The sequence below is a fragment of the Mustela nigripes genome, chromosome 2 (genome assembly GCF_022355385.1).
Source record: "Mustela nigripes isolate SB6536 chromosome 2, MUSNIG.SB6536, whole genome shotgun sequence".
Taxonomy (NCBI): domain Eukaryota; kingdom Metazoa; phylum Chordata; class Mammalia; order Carnivora; family Mustelidae; genus Mustela; species Mustela nigripes.
Window position 1 is genome coordinate 27,233,232 of NC_081558.1, and position 16,253 is coordinate 27,249,484.

Consider the following 16,253-nt stretch of genomic DNA (forward strand, 5'->3'; position numbering starts at 1 on the left):
TACACATAAAACATTGAAAAAAGTTCTGTATATCTTACAGCAACTCAGTGGAGAAGTCTTGTCCCAGGGGTATGTAAATCTGAAGTACGAGAAACCTCTGGATCAGTCCAACTGGAATGAGAGGGGGAAAATATACATTCATATGTCCAAACCACTTATATGTGCATATAAACCAACACAATCACGCACCATCAACAACCTGAAGCTTCTAGCACTTCAATAATATAGTAGATTTGTAATAGCACTGCCCATGAGTTACAACTTCATTATAAAAGCAAAAAAGCTGATGAAAACCAAATCAAACTATAACAACAAATGTTGCCTCTTAAGGTCCCATCTGTGGGCTTGGTGAAACTTTTATGAATTTTAAAAAATAGTAATTTTTTACTTACCATTTTTATTAGGTTGCAAGAGAATGTACACATTCAATAGAAACCTATAAAACTGAACTACAGATTCACATCAAGGCAACCATAAAAACATGTGGCATTTATTTTTATCTGCTGACAGTTTTAATTGTACTAAAGAACTTAATAAAAAACAATAGATCAAGAGAAACAATTCTATTTATGACAACTACAACTGAAGGTTTGATGAGCCATATCTGGTTCATATGGTTTTAAATGTGTCCACAGTTGAGATGGATGGAGGAACATATTTTCATTTATAATGCCTTTTGTTAATTTAACATACATCTAATTAGTTCAGTGCTCACAAACCCAAACTGATCACTTTCATTCCCCATCACCATTTTCATCTGAATTAAAAATATTTGAAGAAAAACCAACCCCTATGGCACTTTCGATGGCTGAAGTCTACAACTGCTTTGAAAATCAATTGATTTTATATTACCTTTTCAAACCCATTCACTTAATTCCTTTTCTCTTAGGTTTTGAACTTTTGCTTGCTCTCTCAATTATGATGTTCTTATTGGATGTTTTAGAATCACTTCCTCCTAAAACATGGCTTTTAGGAACTTAATTCCTCATGTGGGACTTCTGTAGGAAATAGAAATGTTCTAACTTATCTGTGAATCTATCCTAGAAATCTAACAATATGGGGCAACACTTGGATAAAAGAAGGCAATTCATCTAAAAGGCATATTATTTTGTTTATTCCAATTCAGTAGACTTAACAAATTTATCTATTTCAAAGCGATAATACATGTGTGTGTGTTTGTTTGTTGTGTTTTTTAACAACACATGTTTGGATAATCTGGATGTATGTTCTGGTTTATAACTCCTTTGCTAAACTGTTTTGCAATATTCCTGAACAACTTAATTAGTTCCCACATTTTACCCAAAATTTAGCTCCTACAAAATAAACATATTTGGTCGAGTCTGCTCAGTATCTTTTATTTATTTTTATTTATTTATTTTTAAAGATTTTATTTATTTATTTGACAGAGATTACAAGCAGACAGAGAGGAGGTCAGAGAGAAAGAGGAAGGGAAGCAGGCTCCCTGCTGAGCAGAGAGCCAGATGTGGGACTTGATCCCAGAACCCTGAGATTATGACCTGAGCCGAAGGCAGAGGCTTTAACCCATGGAGCCACCCAGGTGCCCCTGCCCAGTATCTTTTAAATCCAACATACAAAGATAAGTTTTTAATTATAATGCTAAGCTTACAAACTGCTCCAGAGAGCCATACATAGAGTAGTAATATAATGGAAATAAGAAATAACAGGCTTTGACCTTTGTAAACATCCTAGGAACGGGATTTTACCATATTTATGGGAAAAGCCAGCGAGGCATCTGAGTTCTGGACTACAAAATCGAAGTGAGATATCAAAATGAGGCTAACTTGAATACATCATCATTAATTAATCTCTCTCCCGCATCTTCCACTGATTGGCCCTATGGCGTTTTTCCATTGCACAATGGCCTCTGTAATACAGAGCTTAGACAGCACCTGGATAAATGAATTTACAAAGTTCCTTAAATTGTATCACAAATCTCATTGAATCGGCCCAATTTTTTTCAAGAACAATGAACTATGCTACACATACAGGGCATTTTCCTATGAACATTTTTAGATATGAAAGACACTTGCCCTCAAAAAAAGAAAGCTTTGTAATTCAACTTTCTCACATACAGAAGCCTTGGTGTCCAAAAGGCTTCACTTCTAAGAGTAAAAGAAGTATGACAATACCATATGGTGATGATTCAACAAAGAAAAAAGTACTTTAATAACATTTGACATACACTGATCCTATGTGCCAGAAATGCTAAATAAACTCTACAGTAATACTTTTTTCCAATGGCCTAGTAAATTTAAACTGACTCTTCTTGGCTACATTATATTGAAAATCCCTAAGAAATGCTGAATGTGACTACTATTAGTCAAAAATGCCCATCAAGTATATAAATTCATAAAAATTTCATTTTTTTTACTGAAATATACAGGTTCCTGAAGTTTCATAATCTATTCTCTGCTGAGATAAACTACCTCTATTTTTAAAAGGTCAGGTCCTTCTTTTCTTTGAATATTTTAGAACACATTTAACTGGTAAAACACCATTAGGTTTTTAAACAGTGGTTTTATACTTGCTTCATTACAGCCAGTGACAGTTGTATACCACACGTACTCCTCACAAGTGTTTGTCTCATTGTCCATGAGTTTGGAACAAGAACACAACACAGTCATCCTTTACAAGTGCTCTGCCATGTCATGACTGAAGCTACTTCCTGGTTCCTAGTGCAGTCCTGGCACAAACAGCACACTGAATTGTACCTCTCCCACTTCCACCCAGAAGGCAGGAAACAGGCATGCCTCTATTCTGGATCATTCCACATTCCTCGAGCAAATAAGAAGACTTCTCTGGGCTCTTTTCCTTTCATATGTAAAACTGAGCTGACAAATTAGATATATACCTCACAGGATTATTTGTATGGATTAAATTAGATCTATCATTCAACAAAAGACTTAATGAGCATCTACTACATGCCAGACTCAATGTGGATGTGTCTGTAGTGAATAACACAAATACTGTCTCTATTCTTTTAGAACCGATATTCTAGTTCCAGGAAAGAAAAGGTCAGGGTGCAATGAAAGTGTATAATCCTGGGTCGCTGGAGGGAAGAGGATGATGAGTGAGGGTTTTCTGGCAGAAATAACACTGGAATTCAGCTGGGAAGAAAGAATAGGGGTTGAGTGGGTGAGGGAGATGGAGGAACAAATATTATAGGAAGAGGTGATATTCCATCATGTGATGAAAAAAGCCACAGAGGAGCAGATGAATCTATAAAGACATAAAGGGCTGGTAAAAGACACAGAAAGGGAAAAGCAGCAGGAGGTAATTCTGGCAAATAGCTAGATCTCAATCATCCAGGGCCGTGAAGGCCATGCGAAGGATATAGGTCATCCTAAGATCAATAGGAATCCACTCATACATTCATTAACTTATTCCACAAAGATTTACTGAATGTCTACTATGTGTCAGACACTACTAGGTGAACAAAATAGACTAAATTTCTGTGCTGGAGGTGCTTACCTCTAGCAATAGTGAGAAAAAAAACAATAGAAAAAAACAAACCCTAAGAAACAAATAACATGTTAAATGATGGCAAGTACATGGAAAAAATAGAGAAAGGTAAAAGGGATCAAGAGTGTGGAAGTGCTATAAATTATAGGGTGGGGTGGGCTGTCATTGAGAAGATGACACTGTAGTAAAGGCCTAAAGAAGAGGAGATGGTGAGCCATGCAGCTATTAGGGAAAAGAAAGTTCTGGGCAGAGGGTTACCAGCTTATGCATAGGTGCAAAGGTGACAGAGCACCAGGCTACGTTTGAAAACAGCAAGAAGACCCATATGGTCGCAACAGAGAGAACAAAAGCAAGAGCAACAAGAAATAAGGTCAGAGAATTAAGAGGGTACCAGATGGGTGCCTGGGTGACTCAGTGGATTAAGCCTCTGTCTTCCATTCAGGTTATGATTTTAGCGTCCTGGGATCGAGTCCCACATCAGGCTCTCTGCTCGGCAGGGAGCCTGCTTCTTCCGCTCTCTCTGCCTGCCTCTCTGCCTACTTGTGATCTCTCTCTGTCAAATAAATAAATAAAATCTTAAAATAAAAAAAAAGACAGTACCAGATACTGTAGGGTCCTACAGATCTTTGGTTTTCACTCAGAGATGGGACATTTTCAGTAGTGGAGAGCCTCACATTTGTATAAGTATTACTCTAGCTGTGAAACTGACAACAAATGGTAGGGAAACAAGTTAAAAAATGGGGGTGGGCGCGGAATGAGAAGATGAATGCAGGAGATATTCCAAGCATGAGAAATGGTACCACTGGAGGAAACAAAAAGTCGTAGTCAGACTCAAAGTCAAAGCTGAAGATAGAACCAACAAGATCTTCCTAATGAACTGAATGAAGAGAGAAAAAATCAGACTGACTGAAGTTTTTTTGTCAGAGCTACTGGAAAGACAGGTTGCTAACAACAGAGATGTGGCTATCTGTAGCAACAGGAATGATTTGTAAGATAAAGCTGTCCAAACAGAAATGTCATCTAAGCAACTGAAGATACAAGTCCGGAGTTTGAGGGAGAAGTATGATTTGGAAATAAATTCAAGCTGGAGTAAGACAGGGATGGTTTTTACAACATGAGACTAGCACTGACAAACAAAGTAGTAATTAGAGGTAGACAGAGTGTCAAGGGTCAGGTCTACAGGCACTGCAACATGAAGCTGGGCTGGGGAGAGGAAGAACCATGAAAGCAAACTAAAAAAGAAGACCAGTGAAGTGGAAAGAAAACCCAGATAATGGACACCCTGGAAGATGAGTAAAGAAAAAAAAAAAAGATGAGTAAAGAAAATATTCGCAGGAGGAGGGTGCCAACTTGTCAATTGCTGCTGATACATCAAGCAAGATGAGGGCTGAGAATTACCCACTGGATTCAGGAATACAGAGATCACTAGTGACCCTGGCAAGAGCACTATCAATAGAGCGGTGAGTTCAAGACCACTGAAGAATTTTAAACAAAGTAAGTCATAATGACATTTATTTTAAGCATACCACCAAAGTAGGGGTGGGAGTAGGTTGGTGGGGGGGAACCTTATAAAGATGACATCATCCTCATCCTCCAGATCAGCTGAAACTTAGATAAACAAAAGGCTTCAGGGATACTGATCCCAAGAGACACACCATAAGATTTGGATGCCACTGCCAGACAAAACAAAGGTTTCAAATAAAGGCCTCAAAAAGATTAAGTCCTGGGGCAGACCAACCAAAGGACAGATGTCTGTGTGTGACTCTGCTGCATCTCATATAGGCAGCTCCACAGCACCATCCAGGATGAAGAGCATCACAGATTTCTTTACTTAGTTGGCTAATCATTTACTCAAATCTGGTTATGAACACGAACTGGTTACAATTAGAAATTATAACCCAAATTGTGAGTTTCTTCCTGGGGCAAAGTTAACAAACTTATTTGATATACTACATATGATATACTAAGTTAGGGGTACAGAGTGGATGGTGCAAGATTCTTGCACTAGAGAATTGCACAATCTGATTATCAATATCACACTTTCCTTTATTTGATTAAATGCTATGAAAAAAAACAAAACTCTTGACATTTAGAGATGCTCAAATAGAACTCAGAAATAGCATTATTTAAAATGAAAAGTTAAAAATATTTATTTTCATCATTAAGCTTTTTTCCTAAGTACCTAATATAGTGGGAAATATATATGGGGTAGCTCATTTTAAGTTTGCATAAATAAAAGTAGATGTTTACTCTTAAATAGGAATATATAATGGTAACTAAACTAAATTAAGAAATGTTAATGGAAAACCAATTCTCTACTCAAGACATGCCATTTAATTTAACAACAACTTCACACAGAAGGTCATTTTATACAAGTGAAAATAGCTATAAAGTTCTGTTATCAAAAATTACAAATAATTAATCTTAAAGGCATAGTACAGGGCAGACTCTATAAACTGTTTCATTTGTTACAGTACCACACACGCTGCTGAAGAGCCAGATTAATTTTTAATTACAGGGCATTGTACAAGAAACACATTAAAAGATTCTTCTGTTTCTTCCAATTAAAACTATCATTTTTCCTTTTACAAAGCAATTATAACACATTAAGCTTGTTTTATGTCTTAAAAAAAACTCAGATAAATGTAGGAAAAGGGAACTTGTCTTTAGTCACCGAGTCTTTGGTAGAGGAGAAATCTTTCTCAAATCCAACTGAGAAAGGCTTGATTTTATCAGTAACCTGATTATGTGAATAGATGCTAAGGGCATTGCATAGAAGGATAAGCCAACAAGAGAACACTGGTTTAGAACAAAGCCACGTTCCTGCAAATCAGATGTATCGATCTCACAAAGGCAATGTCCTTAAAACAGATGGACCATGTCTCCTATAACAAGAACAACCTACAATTTTAGATACATTTCTCTGGCTCATCTTAGTTCACCTCATTTACAAGTATACAAATTTTTGTGGAAATTAAAAAAAAAAACTCTGTTTAAAAGTAACTATGAGAGGGGGGGGCCTGGGTGGCTCAGTGGGTTAAGCCTCTGCCTTCGGCTCAGGTCATGATCTTATGATCTGAGACTGAGCCCCGCATTGGGCTCTCTGCTCAGCGGGGAGACTGCTTCTCTCCCTCTCTCTGCCTGCTCATGATCTCTGTCAAATAAATAAATGAAATTCTTAAAAAAAAAAAAAAAAGAAACTATGAGGAAATCATTTTTAAAAATGGTAGTAAGTTAATAATGATTTCAACCAAGAGTAACCCTTCTCTTTGAGGTTTTGTTTCTTATTTTAGAAACACTGGCAAACCATTTAAAAATTAATCATCTTCAATCTATAATCTCCATGGCTCAGTTTACATCTTAGAAATCTATAACATGGGGATGCCTGGGTGGCTCAGGGAGTTAAGTGCCTGCTTTCCATTTAGATTATGATCCCAGGGTCTTAGGATCAAGTCCCACACCAGGCTCCTCGCTCAGCAGGGAGCCAGCTTCTTCCTCTGCCTGCCCTGCGGGCCACTCCCCCTGCTTGTGCACGCCCAAGCTCTCTCTCTGAGACAAATAAACAAAATCTTCTCCCTGATATGAGGAAGCGGTGATGCAACATGGGGGCTTAAGTGGGTAGGAGAAGAATCAATGAAACAAGATGGGCTTGGGAGGGAGACAAACCATAAGTGACTCTTAATCTCACAAAACAAACTGAGGGTTGCTGGGGGGAGGGGGTTTGGGAGAAGGGGGTGGGATTATGGACATTGGGGAGGGTATGTGCTTTGGTGAGTGCTGTGAAGTGTGTAAACCTGGTGATTCACAGACCTGTACCCCTGGGGATAAAATTATATGTTTATAAAAAATTAAAAAAAAAAGTTAAAACTATAAAAAAAAAGAAATCTATAATATGTATGCAGTAGCTTTAAGTGGGAGATAAAGCAAAGCCTGTGAAAGTTTAGAAAACTGAATTAAAATGAGAAAATCAGCTACCAAGAACAGGTCTTTTCATAGTACAGGGTATGCTGTATGTGTTCAATAAATGTTCTTAATTAGTAAAAGAAGAAATAAGTAAATGACCAACATAAAAACTAACTGGCTGCTAATTTTTAATAAATCACTTGAAATCTGTAGTTAATACATAGGATAAAGTTGATGAAAATTGGATGAATCATTTTGAAAAATTATGTATCTTCAATTGCCATCAGTTTACGCATAGCCTAATCTGGTGATAGTCTTGAATCTTAACCTCATTTCTGCCAATAACTGGGCTTCTGATTGTAAGTCCAGGTGACTTTTCAAGGTTCCTTCTGCTTTAAAATGATGGTCCTAATTTCCAAAGAAAGAAAGAATTGAAAATCTACTCTTTTTGAGTTTTTGTTGAAACACATATTTGTATTTATATTTATTAGGTATTAATATTCTTGAAAGATATAAGTTGATGTATCACTAAGTAGAGCCTTCTATAGTATGTCACACAACTTTTTTCTCAGATTTTCCCTATAACTTAGGAAGTCCTGGGTTTATTTCAAAGCTTACCCTTAATTATCTGATTTCTTGATGAAGAACCAATCTCAGTGTGTTCACTGTAAAAGAACTACTATCAGGATTAAAAAGAGTTAATAAATGTAAAATGCTAGGGAAGTCAGAAGGAACACAGTAATTACTCAATTAATACCATTACTATGATAATCAATGGCTACCAAATAATATAAATCTTAAAAATACTTCTAGCGGTGGCTGGGTGGCTCAGTCAGTTAAGCCTCCAACTCTTGATTTCAACTTGGGTCATGGTCCAGGGGCTGTGGGATTGGGTCTCAAGGTTGTGGGATCAAGTCCCATATGGGACTGTGTGCTCAATGCAGAGTCAGCTTGGGATTCTCTCTCCCCCCTCCCTTTGCCCCTGCTTGTGTGCTCTCGTTCTCAGTCTCTAAATAAATAAATAAAAATCTTTAAAAAATACTTCTAGGTTACGAATCAACAGTGAATCAAAAATATATATATGTAACTTAATATATATATATATAATATTTATGTATACATGAAATCTGGCATAAGGTTAGATTCTAAATTAAAAACAGACCTACTACTTTAGGTTAACAGATGCCAGTAAAAGTCAAACTAATGTCTGTGTGGTAGCCCTAAAAGTATAATTTAAAAGTCAAATGTTAAACTTCAATATAAAAAAATCTTACTTACGGATTTGCTTATTCTCCTTTGGTAACTGAATTTTGTTTGTCTGGCTGCTGCCTTCCAGGACAAACACAAAACTTTTAACTTCTTTATCAAACTCCTGTAGAACAAAAATAAAAACAATGATAATTGGAACATATTTTATTTGGCTTCTATCATAAAACTGGAGCTGCAAATCCACAGGGGAAAAAAGTCCCAGATTCAAATGACTTAGAAGTTGGGCCTTGATGATACTCTTACCCTGAAAACTGCTGGGAATTGGAATAAAGAAGCTCTTGTATGTCACTTGACAAATCCTCTATCGTATCAAGAAACTCTTCCTCCAAATAATAAGAAATTTCCTAGTTTCAGGGATTCCAAAGCTACTAATTTAGAGTTTTCAGAATATAGTTACCCTTCCTCTCTTTTACGTATCCCTGTCTAACAGCACAGGCTGAACACCACTCCATATTATCGTATACAAAATCACCTAACCTACGTTGTATCTAGTTCATAAGTTCCTCGGTGTCTGGCCATGGCTCAAATGGAATTAATCATTGCCTTATTTCCCTAGTGCTCAACCTGAAGTTCGGTATATCACCTACTAAAAATCTGTACTAATTAAAGTGTTACAATTAAGATGACTTTAAAAAACTATGGTAGGAGAGGGGCGCCTGCGTGACTCAGTTGGTTAAGTGTCTTTCTTCAGCTCAGGTCATGATCTCAGGGTACTGGGATCAAGCCCTGCGTCAAAAGCCATGCTTCTCCCTCTCCCTCTGCTATACCCCCTGCTTGTGTGCATGCGCGCTCTCTCTCTCTGTCAAATAAATAAATAAAATCTTAAAAAAATAAAAAAACAGACAAACAAACAAAAAAAAACTGTGGTAGGAGAAACATAAACAGAACAAAACCGAACCTGAAAATAAAAAGCCTTCTTATATGTGACAGTCTGATTTACATAACTCAAAGTGGTAATATAGATGGTTATTTTCTCATCTTGAAGCAAATTCCCAATAAAGACCCATTATAATATTTCACAGATCCTCCCAATTTTCTTTTCTGTATTTGTTAAGAAATACATTGTAACTAAGACTGCTAAGCATTAAATAGCATTCAAATAAATCTGTATTATATCCATCACAACAGCATCTCTCCTGTATTTGAAACGAACACACACAGACTGACTATATTATTTCATCTATACACAAGTTGGTCATATACTTAAAACCTTTCAACAGCTTACTCAAATCAAACACATGGTCCATAAACCCTCACCTACTCTGGCTGCTATGTGGTTTTGCAAACTTCAGTCTCCTACCTGGCACTCTCTTTTTTTCCTCTGTATTCTGGCCTTAGTAGCCTTCTTCAAGTTCTTAAAAATTCTAAGCTCTCTCCTGCACAAGGAATTTGTATGTGCTTTTCCTTCTGCCTAAAACTCTCTTGCTTCCACCAGCCCCACAGAGTGCACGGTTAGCTCTTAGAGATCCAATGTCATTTCCCTGGGGAAGCCTTAAGTATGCTCCCTGCTCTATACCCTCCCAGCATCACTGATCTCTCATTCACAGGAAGCTGTATAATTTCAAGCAAGCTGTTTACTCTCCCCATGGTCTCAGTTTTAGCATCCAGAAAATTGGCATAAAGTACCGATTACACGAAACTACTGTATAAATATATGTAAGATACTAAATCTGGGCTTGGCAAACAGTAAGCACTCAGTTAACAGTAGCTTTAAAAAGTTACCTATAAAACAATGTCCATAGAAAGGCGTTTTTCTCCCAGTTGAATAGGAGAGGAGTGAAAGAGAAAGGGGATAGGGATAGATATACGTTTTTAGTCTGGTGGCAGCAGGCTGAGGTAGTTTCTATTTGATGGCATTAGTTTTCCCCATGAAATGGGGCATAAGGTCTTCTGGTGAGTCAGTAAGAGGGCCTGTCCTGGTTGTGGACTGAGGGTGGGGTTAGAGTTGGGGGTTGAAAACCTGAAGATAATGGAGAAATAACCGTTTGAGAGACTAAGAGAACATAAGAGGAGAACTTTCCAGGCTGTTCAGGTTGAACTTATAGTATTATTAATCTAAGAGGTTATCAATTTTTTTTTTCTCCAAAGTTAGAGGGGCTCAGAACCCCGCTCAGAAAAGACAGAGGACTGGTTATTCAGAAACGGTTGGCCTTTGCGAGGCCAGCATGATGAAAGGACAAAGAGCAAGGGCATTCAAGCTTTTGTCTGGGAAGTGACTGAAATCAGACTCTGGATTCTGGGCTGGAGAGGAGAGGAAATGAAGACAGAGAAATACATGCCTAAATGAAACTAAGCACCGGGGAAGCAGAAAGGCCAGTGGCCTAAAAGGTCTCAATTAGGCTGAAGAATAAATACAATGAAACTAAGAACTGAAGCTTGGGGTCAGAGAGGGATGTCTCAAGGTCTTACTTAGCCATTTCAGACGCCCTCCAGTTTACTGTGGTAAGGTACAGGATGTGACAGTGGGAATGGGGACTGACAGAGAGTGGAAGAGGTCATTAGTGATGAAGAAATCAAGAAATTGAGAAGCACAGGGTCTGGAGATTTTCCTCACAAACACTGAAGTCCCCTAAAGTAACAGCTGAACTTGGCCTACAGAGAAGGGTTATGAGATGTATGCCAAAGTCTTCAAACGACAGAGGAGTGGTTTCTGGGAGAGCTGTAGCCAACAGGGTCATGAAAGGGTTTTTGAATTAACAGTAACAAGAGTTCTGAAACCTCAGCAAAACCTTTTTCTTATAACCTTAATTCTCCTTTCTTTCTAAGATTTTAGTGGCTCTAACTTCAAACACTTACTTTCCAAATCACAGACGGACTGCCAACGATCTTCCATTTTGCTCCAGGATTTTTGCCCTGGGCACTAAAGATTTCAACGAATGCACCTCCCTGGAAAACAAAAACAACAACATGTTTAAATTAAAGTGAAAGACAAAGCTAAAGAGGAAATGTGATCCACCACACAGTGTATAACCACTGTTCCTGGCATCTGCCTGTTAAATAGATCTAGGAGGAAACATTATCCCTGTTATTAACTGCTATAGCATACCTTGATTGTACTTAAGCCACAACCACTCTGATTTGGGTCACCTTGGATAAATGATTTAAGGAAATTTTTTTTTTTTTTTAAAGAATGATAAACATCAAATTGTGCCATACAAACCCTACAGTCTCTCGATCTGGGGTTCGTTTACTTGCCATGTATAAATCATGCTTATAAAACATTCTATTCATCTCTGACTAAAACGTTTAAACTCAACTCTAGAGCCAGGTTAATAAATTCTGGTAAGTTATCTGTGGCTACAAGCTTCCCAGTCATACTGACCCAAACTCCCATACCAGCTTTGACATTTATTAACTACCTGACCTTGAGAGTTATTTAATCTCTTGATGCTCCATCTCTAAAATGGGCTGTTGGATTAGACAGGATAGTAAACATAAACCATCAAGCACAATACCTTGTACATAGCAAGGACTCAATAGTGCCAGCAATGATTAAATTTAAAAAAGGGCAAATTGAGTATTTTGGTACTGGTTAATAAAAAAGCTTGGGACTGAATGGGTTTGGGAGTATGATTCTTATTCTAAGCATTCCCATCTTTTTATATAGCTAATATAAATTGATATGGAAATCTATAAAATTTGTATAAGAAAATAAGAAAAATAGAGAATCATTTGTATAGACGTGCTATGTGTTCCCTATTGTAAACCTGAGAACATGCAGGGCCATGTTTACATAAAAGTACTAAACACATTACTGAATATCCATAAGCTTTAATTATCAAAAAAAGGAATTAATGTGATTATCTCTGAGGAAGAGTTAACTGCAAAAAATTGAGAATCTGAAATGAAGATGAAATATGATTTTCTTTTATGGTCTATTTTAATTATAAGCCACACATGGGCAAATCTGTCTGATTTTTGTAAAGGATTTCCAGCTTTTAACTTTTCTCAATAATATAAAGATATTTTTGCTTCTGAGCTTTAACATTATGTGCAACTGTGCAATTATGTGCAAACTATGTGTGGTTAAGAATTACTATAAATTACTATAGCTTCTGGGATTAGGCCATATCAATAAAATTTTTAAATTTGAGGCAGTTTTTGTTTTGTTTTGTTTTTAAAGAGAAAAATCCTTGTACCTGGTGAAATATCCACCCCCTCTTCCTTCTGCTTTCTCCTGTTTTCTTAATTTTCCATTGTGGGCATATACTTTTTAGTAAAAACAAAAATTGAAAGGAAAAGTCTCTTAAATTGTTCTAACACTAATGATATCAAATGGGAGTAGAAGAAAGAGAACGGCAGACTACTTGGAGGACACTCGTGAAGGCAAGTAGCATTTGATGAATAGGTAGAGGCCACAAACAGGTAATCAATGGAGGGCTGTGCCAGCAAGGGGACAATTGTAAACAGAGAATGTAACCTCAGGTAGAAGTAGGAAGGAAGGGAAGGAGACTACGGTGAAAAAAGGAGCAGTGCGTCCAGCGAGGTGAGGAGAGCAAGCCATGTTTTGAAGACACTGAGATACTCAAGGTGATGGAGGAAGACCCAGAAGCAGTTTCCCCATTGTGATCTTTGGACCATGTGCATCAGAATCAACTGGGGGAAGTTTTTACAGATACTCTTATTCACTAGAATGAGAATCAGAAAATCTGCATTTTCACAAGAACCCCCAAGAGATCCTAACGTGCCCCCAGTGTTTGAGAAATCACTGACCCCAGATTTAGGGGAAAAGAAAATAGCACGTAGCCAAAATCCTTATTTTCTTTCTTGGTTTAACCCGCTCATGTATTCACTCATTCACTCTATTCTCAACAGCTTCTGAGACATCAGTGTGCATCAATGGTGAGTACCCAAGTAACTTGTTAAAACTCAAGATTTACGGGCCCTGCGCTCAAGATTCTGATCCAGAAGGTCCGAGCTGGGGTTTAAGATCTGCATTTTAATCAGAGTTGCAGGCAATCCATACACCTTGAAAAGAACTGAGTTGGAGATTGAACAAAAGCCAAATCATACGCCCAAACTGCGGATGCTTACCCCTTTTTTCTTTTGGGGTCAAGACCACTAATCTAGAGCTTCTTTCTCACCCGGGGGGAGAGGGGGAACAACAACAACAACAAAAAAACGTGTTAAGGGGGAGTGGGGAGGGAGCTTTGTCCTCACCCCCAACACGAACTACTTCACCCAAGAGGAGTATGCTTTAGATAGGTTGGAGCGCCGATTCGGGTTACCTGGTACTCATTTTTGAACATTCCCGCAGGGGGCCTAGGGCTTGGGGGACACGGTGTTCAGGGTGTCCAGAGAGAGGCGTGACCCTGACGGCTGGAAATCGGCGGGCGGGAGCCCCGACGGCAGGGAAGGGCTTCGTGCGTCGCCCCGACTCTTCTCAGCCCCCAGTCAGCTCCACGTCGAGCCCCCGCCCGGTACCATCGCGGCCCCCGCTTTCGGGGTGACCGGGTACTGGGAGGGCGCAGCTACCTGGGCGGGCTCCGGATGGCCCTTCGGGAGTGACTGTATGCGTAACCTACGTAACGGGGCGCCCAGCCACAGAGCCACGGAAAACCGCCCGGTCGCCCGGGAAAGACGGGCGCGCTCCCGCTGCCGCCCCGCCCCCGAATTCGATCGGAAAGGGGCGGGGCCCGGCGGCGCCGGCGTTCGGGCCGCACCCATTGGCTCCCACGAGGCGCCTGCGCTTTGAGCAATTTGGGCTTCTCGCCGACGAACAAATGCGACTACGCGATGACGTCGGCGTTGCCCAGGCAACTCAAGGTGTCTTGTGGAGACGCTGGACCGCTCAACCTGTGACTCGCGTTCTATAAGGTCGTGACCTCTGTTTGCGAAAAAGCGTGAAATGAGCATGGTTTAAGAGCTACCACAGATGCTGGACTCTTCTGGAGAACCTGTCACGTCGGTTTGGTCTCTCTTCAGTGTAAACACTGAAAGCGGGTAGGTTGCTGAAGGAAAGAGGCACGGAATCATGGAACCCTAGCATGGCCTTTGGTTCAAAGGTTTTCCAGACTCGGTTTCGTTGAGGCAATAATAGAGTCAGTTAGTCCCATTCTTTGTTTCAGAAGGCCCACTGAAGCAGGAGTATTTTTTGCACATGTTCAAAATCCAAAGTTTTTTTTTTTTTTTCCTCTAAGTTTTTTTTGCTTAAAATAACTACATACATTACCGAGCCAGGCAGTGTCCTAAATTTAACTATTTGGTTACTTCATGTAGTTTCTATGTCAGAACCACTCTTAGAGGGTAGGTATTATTATTGCTTTTTGGCTCAGAAAGGTAAAATAGCTTGTCCAAGGTCCCATGGCCATAAGTGATGGAGCTGGTTTAGAGCTCTTGTCTAATGCTGTACTCAAGGCTGAGTTAGGTGAATGGTCAGCGTTATGAATAACCAGGTACCACTCAAGGAGCCCCTACTACAGGCCAAGTGGTTCACAGGTTCACAGCCATGTGAGGGTAAGGATTAGTCTCCTTTCAGTTGAGAATATTTCATTTCAGAATTAATTAGAAATTTACTCAAGGAGGGGCGCCTGGGTGGCTCAGTGGATTAAGCCGCTGCCTTCAGCTCAGGTCATGATCTCACAGTCCTGGGATCGAGCCCCGCATCGGGCTCTCTGCTCAGCAGGGAGTCTGCTTCTCTCTCCGCCTGCCCCTCTGTCTACTTGTGATCTCTCTCTGTCAAATAAATAAATAAAATCTTAAAAAAAAAAAAAAGAAATTTACTCAAGGATGTGTTGTTATGATTGAGCCTGATATTTGAATTCATCGAGAAGTCTTAAATGTTTGTGTCCCCTACAATATGCCAACCATTGTGGATCATGTACATCATGAGAAAATGAATGGTATCTGAACCTGCCCTTATCAGGGCTAAGAAAAGAAAAGCTGATAAGGAACAAACTTACTTGAACATACTAAGTTTAATACCAGATGTTTACAAAGGTAGAGGTGAGGTTGTTGCTTAACTGTAAATTGTAGTATAATATCCAGGATCCCTGATTTCTAGAGCTCAAAGGTAGTTCAACAACAGTTTTTGGTTAGACTCTTTGCTGGAGGCTTCAGGAATTATGGCCAATAGACATGGTCTCTTGTCTTGTAAGACTTATCTACTGGGGGACATTTATGCATTCACTCATTTAGCAAATAATTCCTAGGGATGTAATATATTCTAGACATTATGCCAAGAGCTAGATGTACAAGGAAGGCCCCCTCTTCATGGAGCTTCCACATTAGTAGGAGTGGGACACAATAAACAAGTGAATAAATAATTACAGCTTGTGATAAATCCCATGAATCCAGTGGTAGGGAATAACACTGGAAGGGTCTATTAGTCTCCTGTGGCTGTTGTAACAAGTTACCAGAAACGGGGTGGCTTAACACAACAAATTTATTCTCCCACAGTTCTGGAGGCCAGAAGTCCAAAATCAGGGTGTCAGCATGGTGACACTCCTTTGGGGATCTTTGGAGGAAAATCTGCTCTGCCTCTTCCAGCTTCTTGTGGCTTTTGGCATTCCTTGAATTGTGACTGCATCTCTCCGATGTCTGCCTCCATGGCCACCCTGCTTCATCCTGTGTCTTCTCTCAGTGTCTCTTACAAGGAC

The 16,253-nt window shown here is 39.2% G+C and overlaps 1 protein-coding gene across 5 annotated transcripts in view; it reads right to left on the reverse strand.

Annotated features, from left to right (window-relative positions):
- The window catches only part of CFAP20DC (CFAP20 domain containing), a 251,615-nt gene extending 237,349 nt beyond the window's left edge, over positions 1–14,266 (reverse strand). For all 5 annotated transcript variants that reach the window (XM_059387861.1, XM_059387860.1, XM_059387863.1 and 2 more), the window contains exons 1-4: positions 13,884–14,266; positions 11,452–11,541; positions 8,665–8,758; positions 39–111 (exon numbers count right to left, since the gene is read on the reverse strand). In XM_059387861.1, coding sequence (XP_059243844.1) covers positions 39–111; positions 8,665–8,758; positions 11,452–11,541; positions 13,884–13,904 — 278 coding nt within the window. In that variant the 5' untranslated portion in view covers positions 13,905–14,266. The remainder of the gene's footprint in view (positions 1–38; positions 112–8,664; positions 8,759–11,451; positions 11,542–13,883) is intronic.
- Between the last annotated feature and the right edge of the window lie 1,987 nt (positions 14,267–16,253).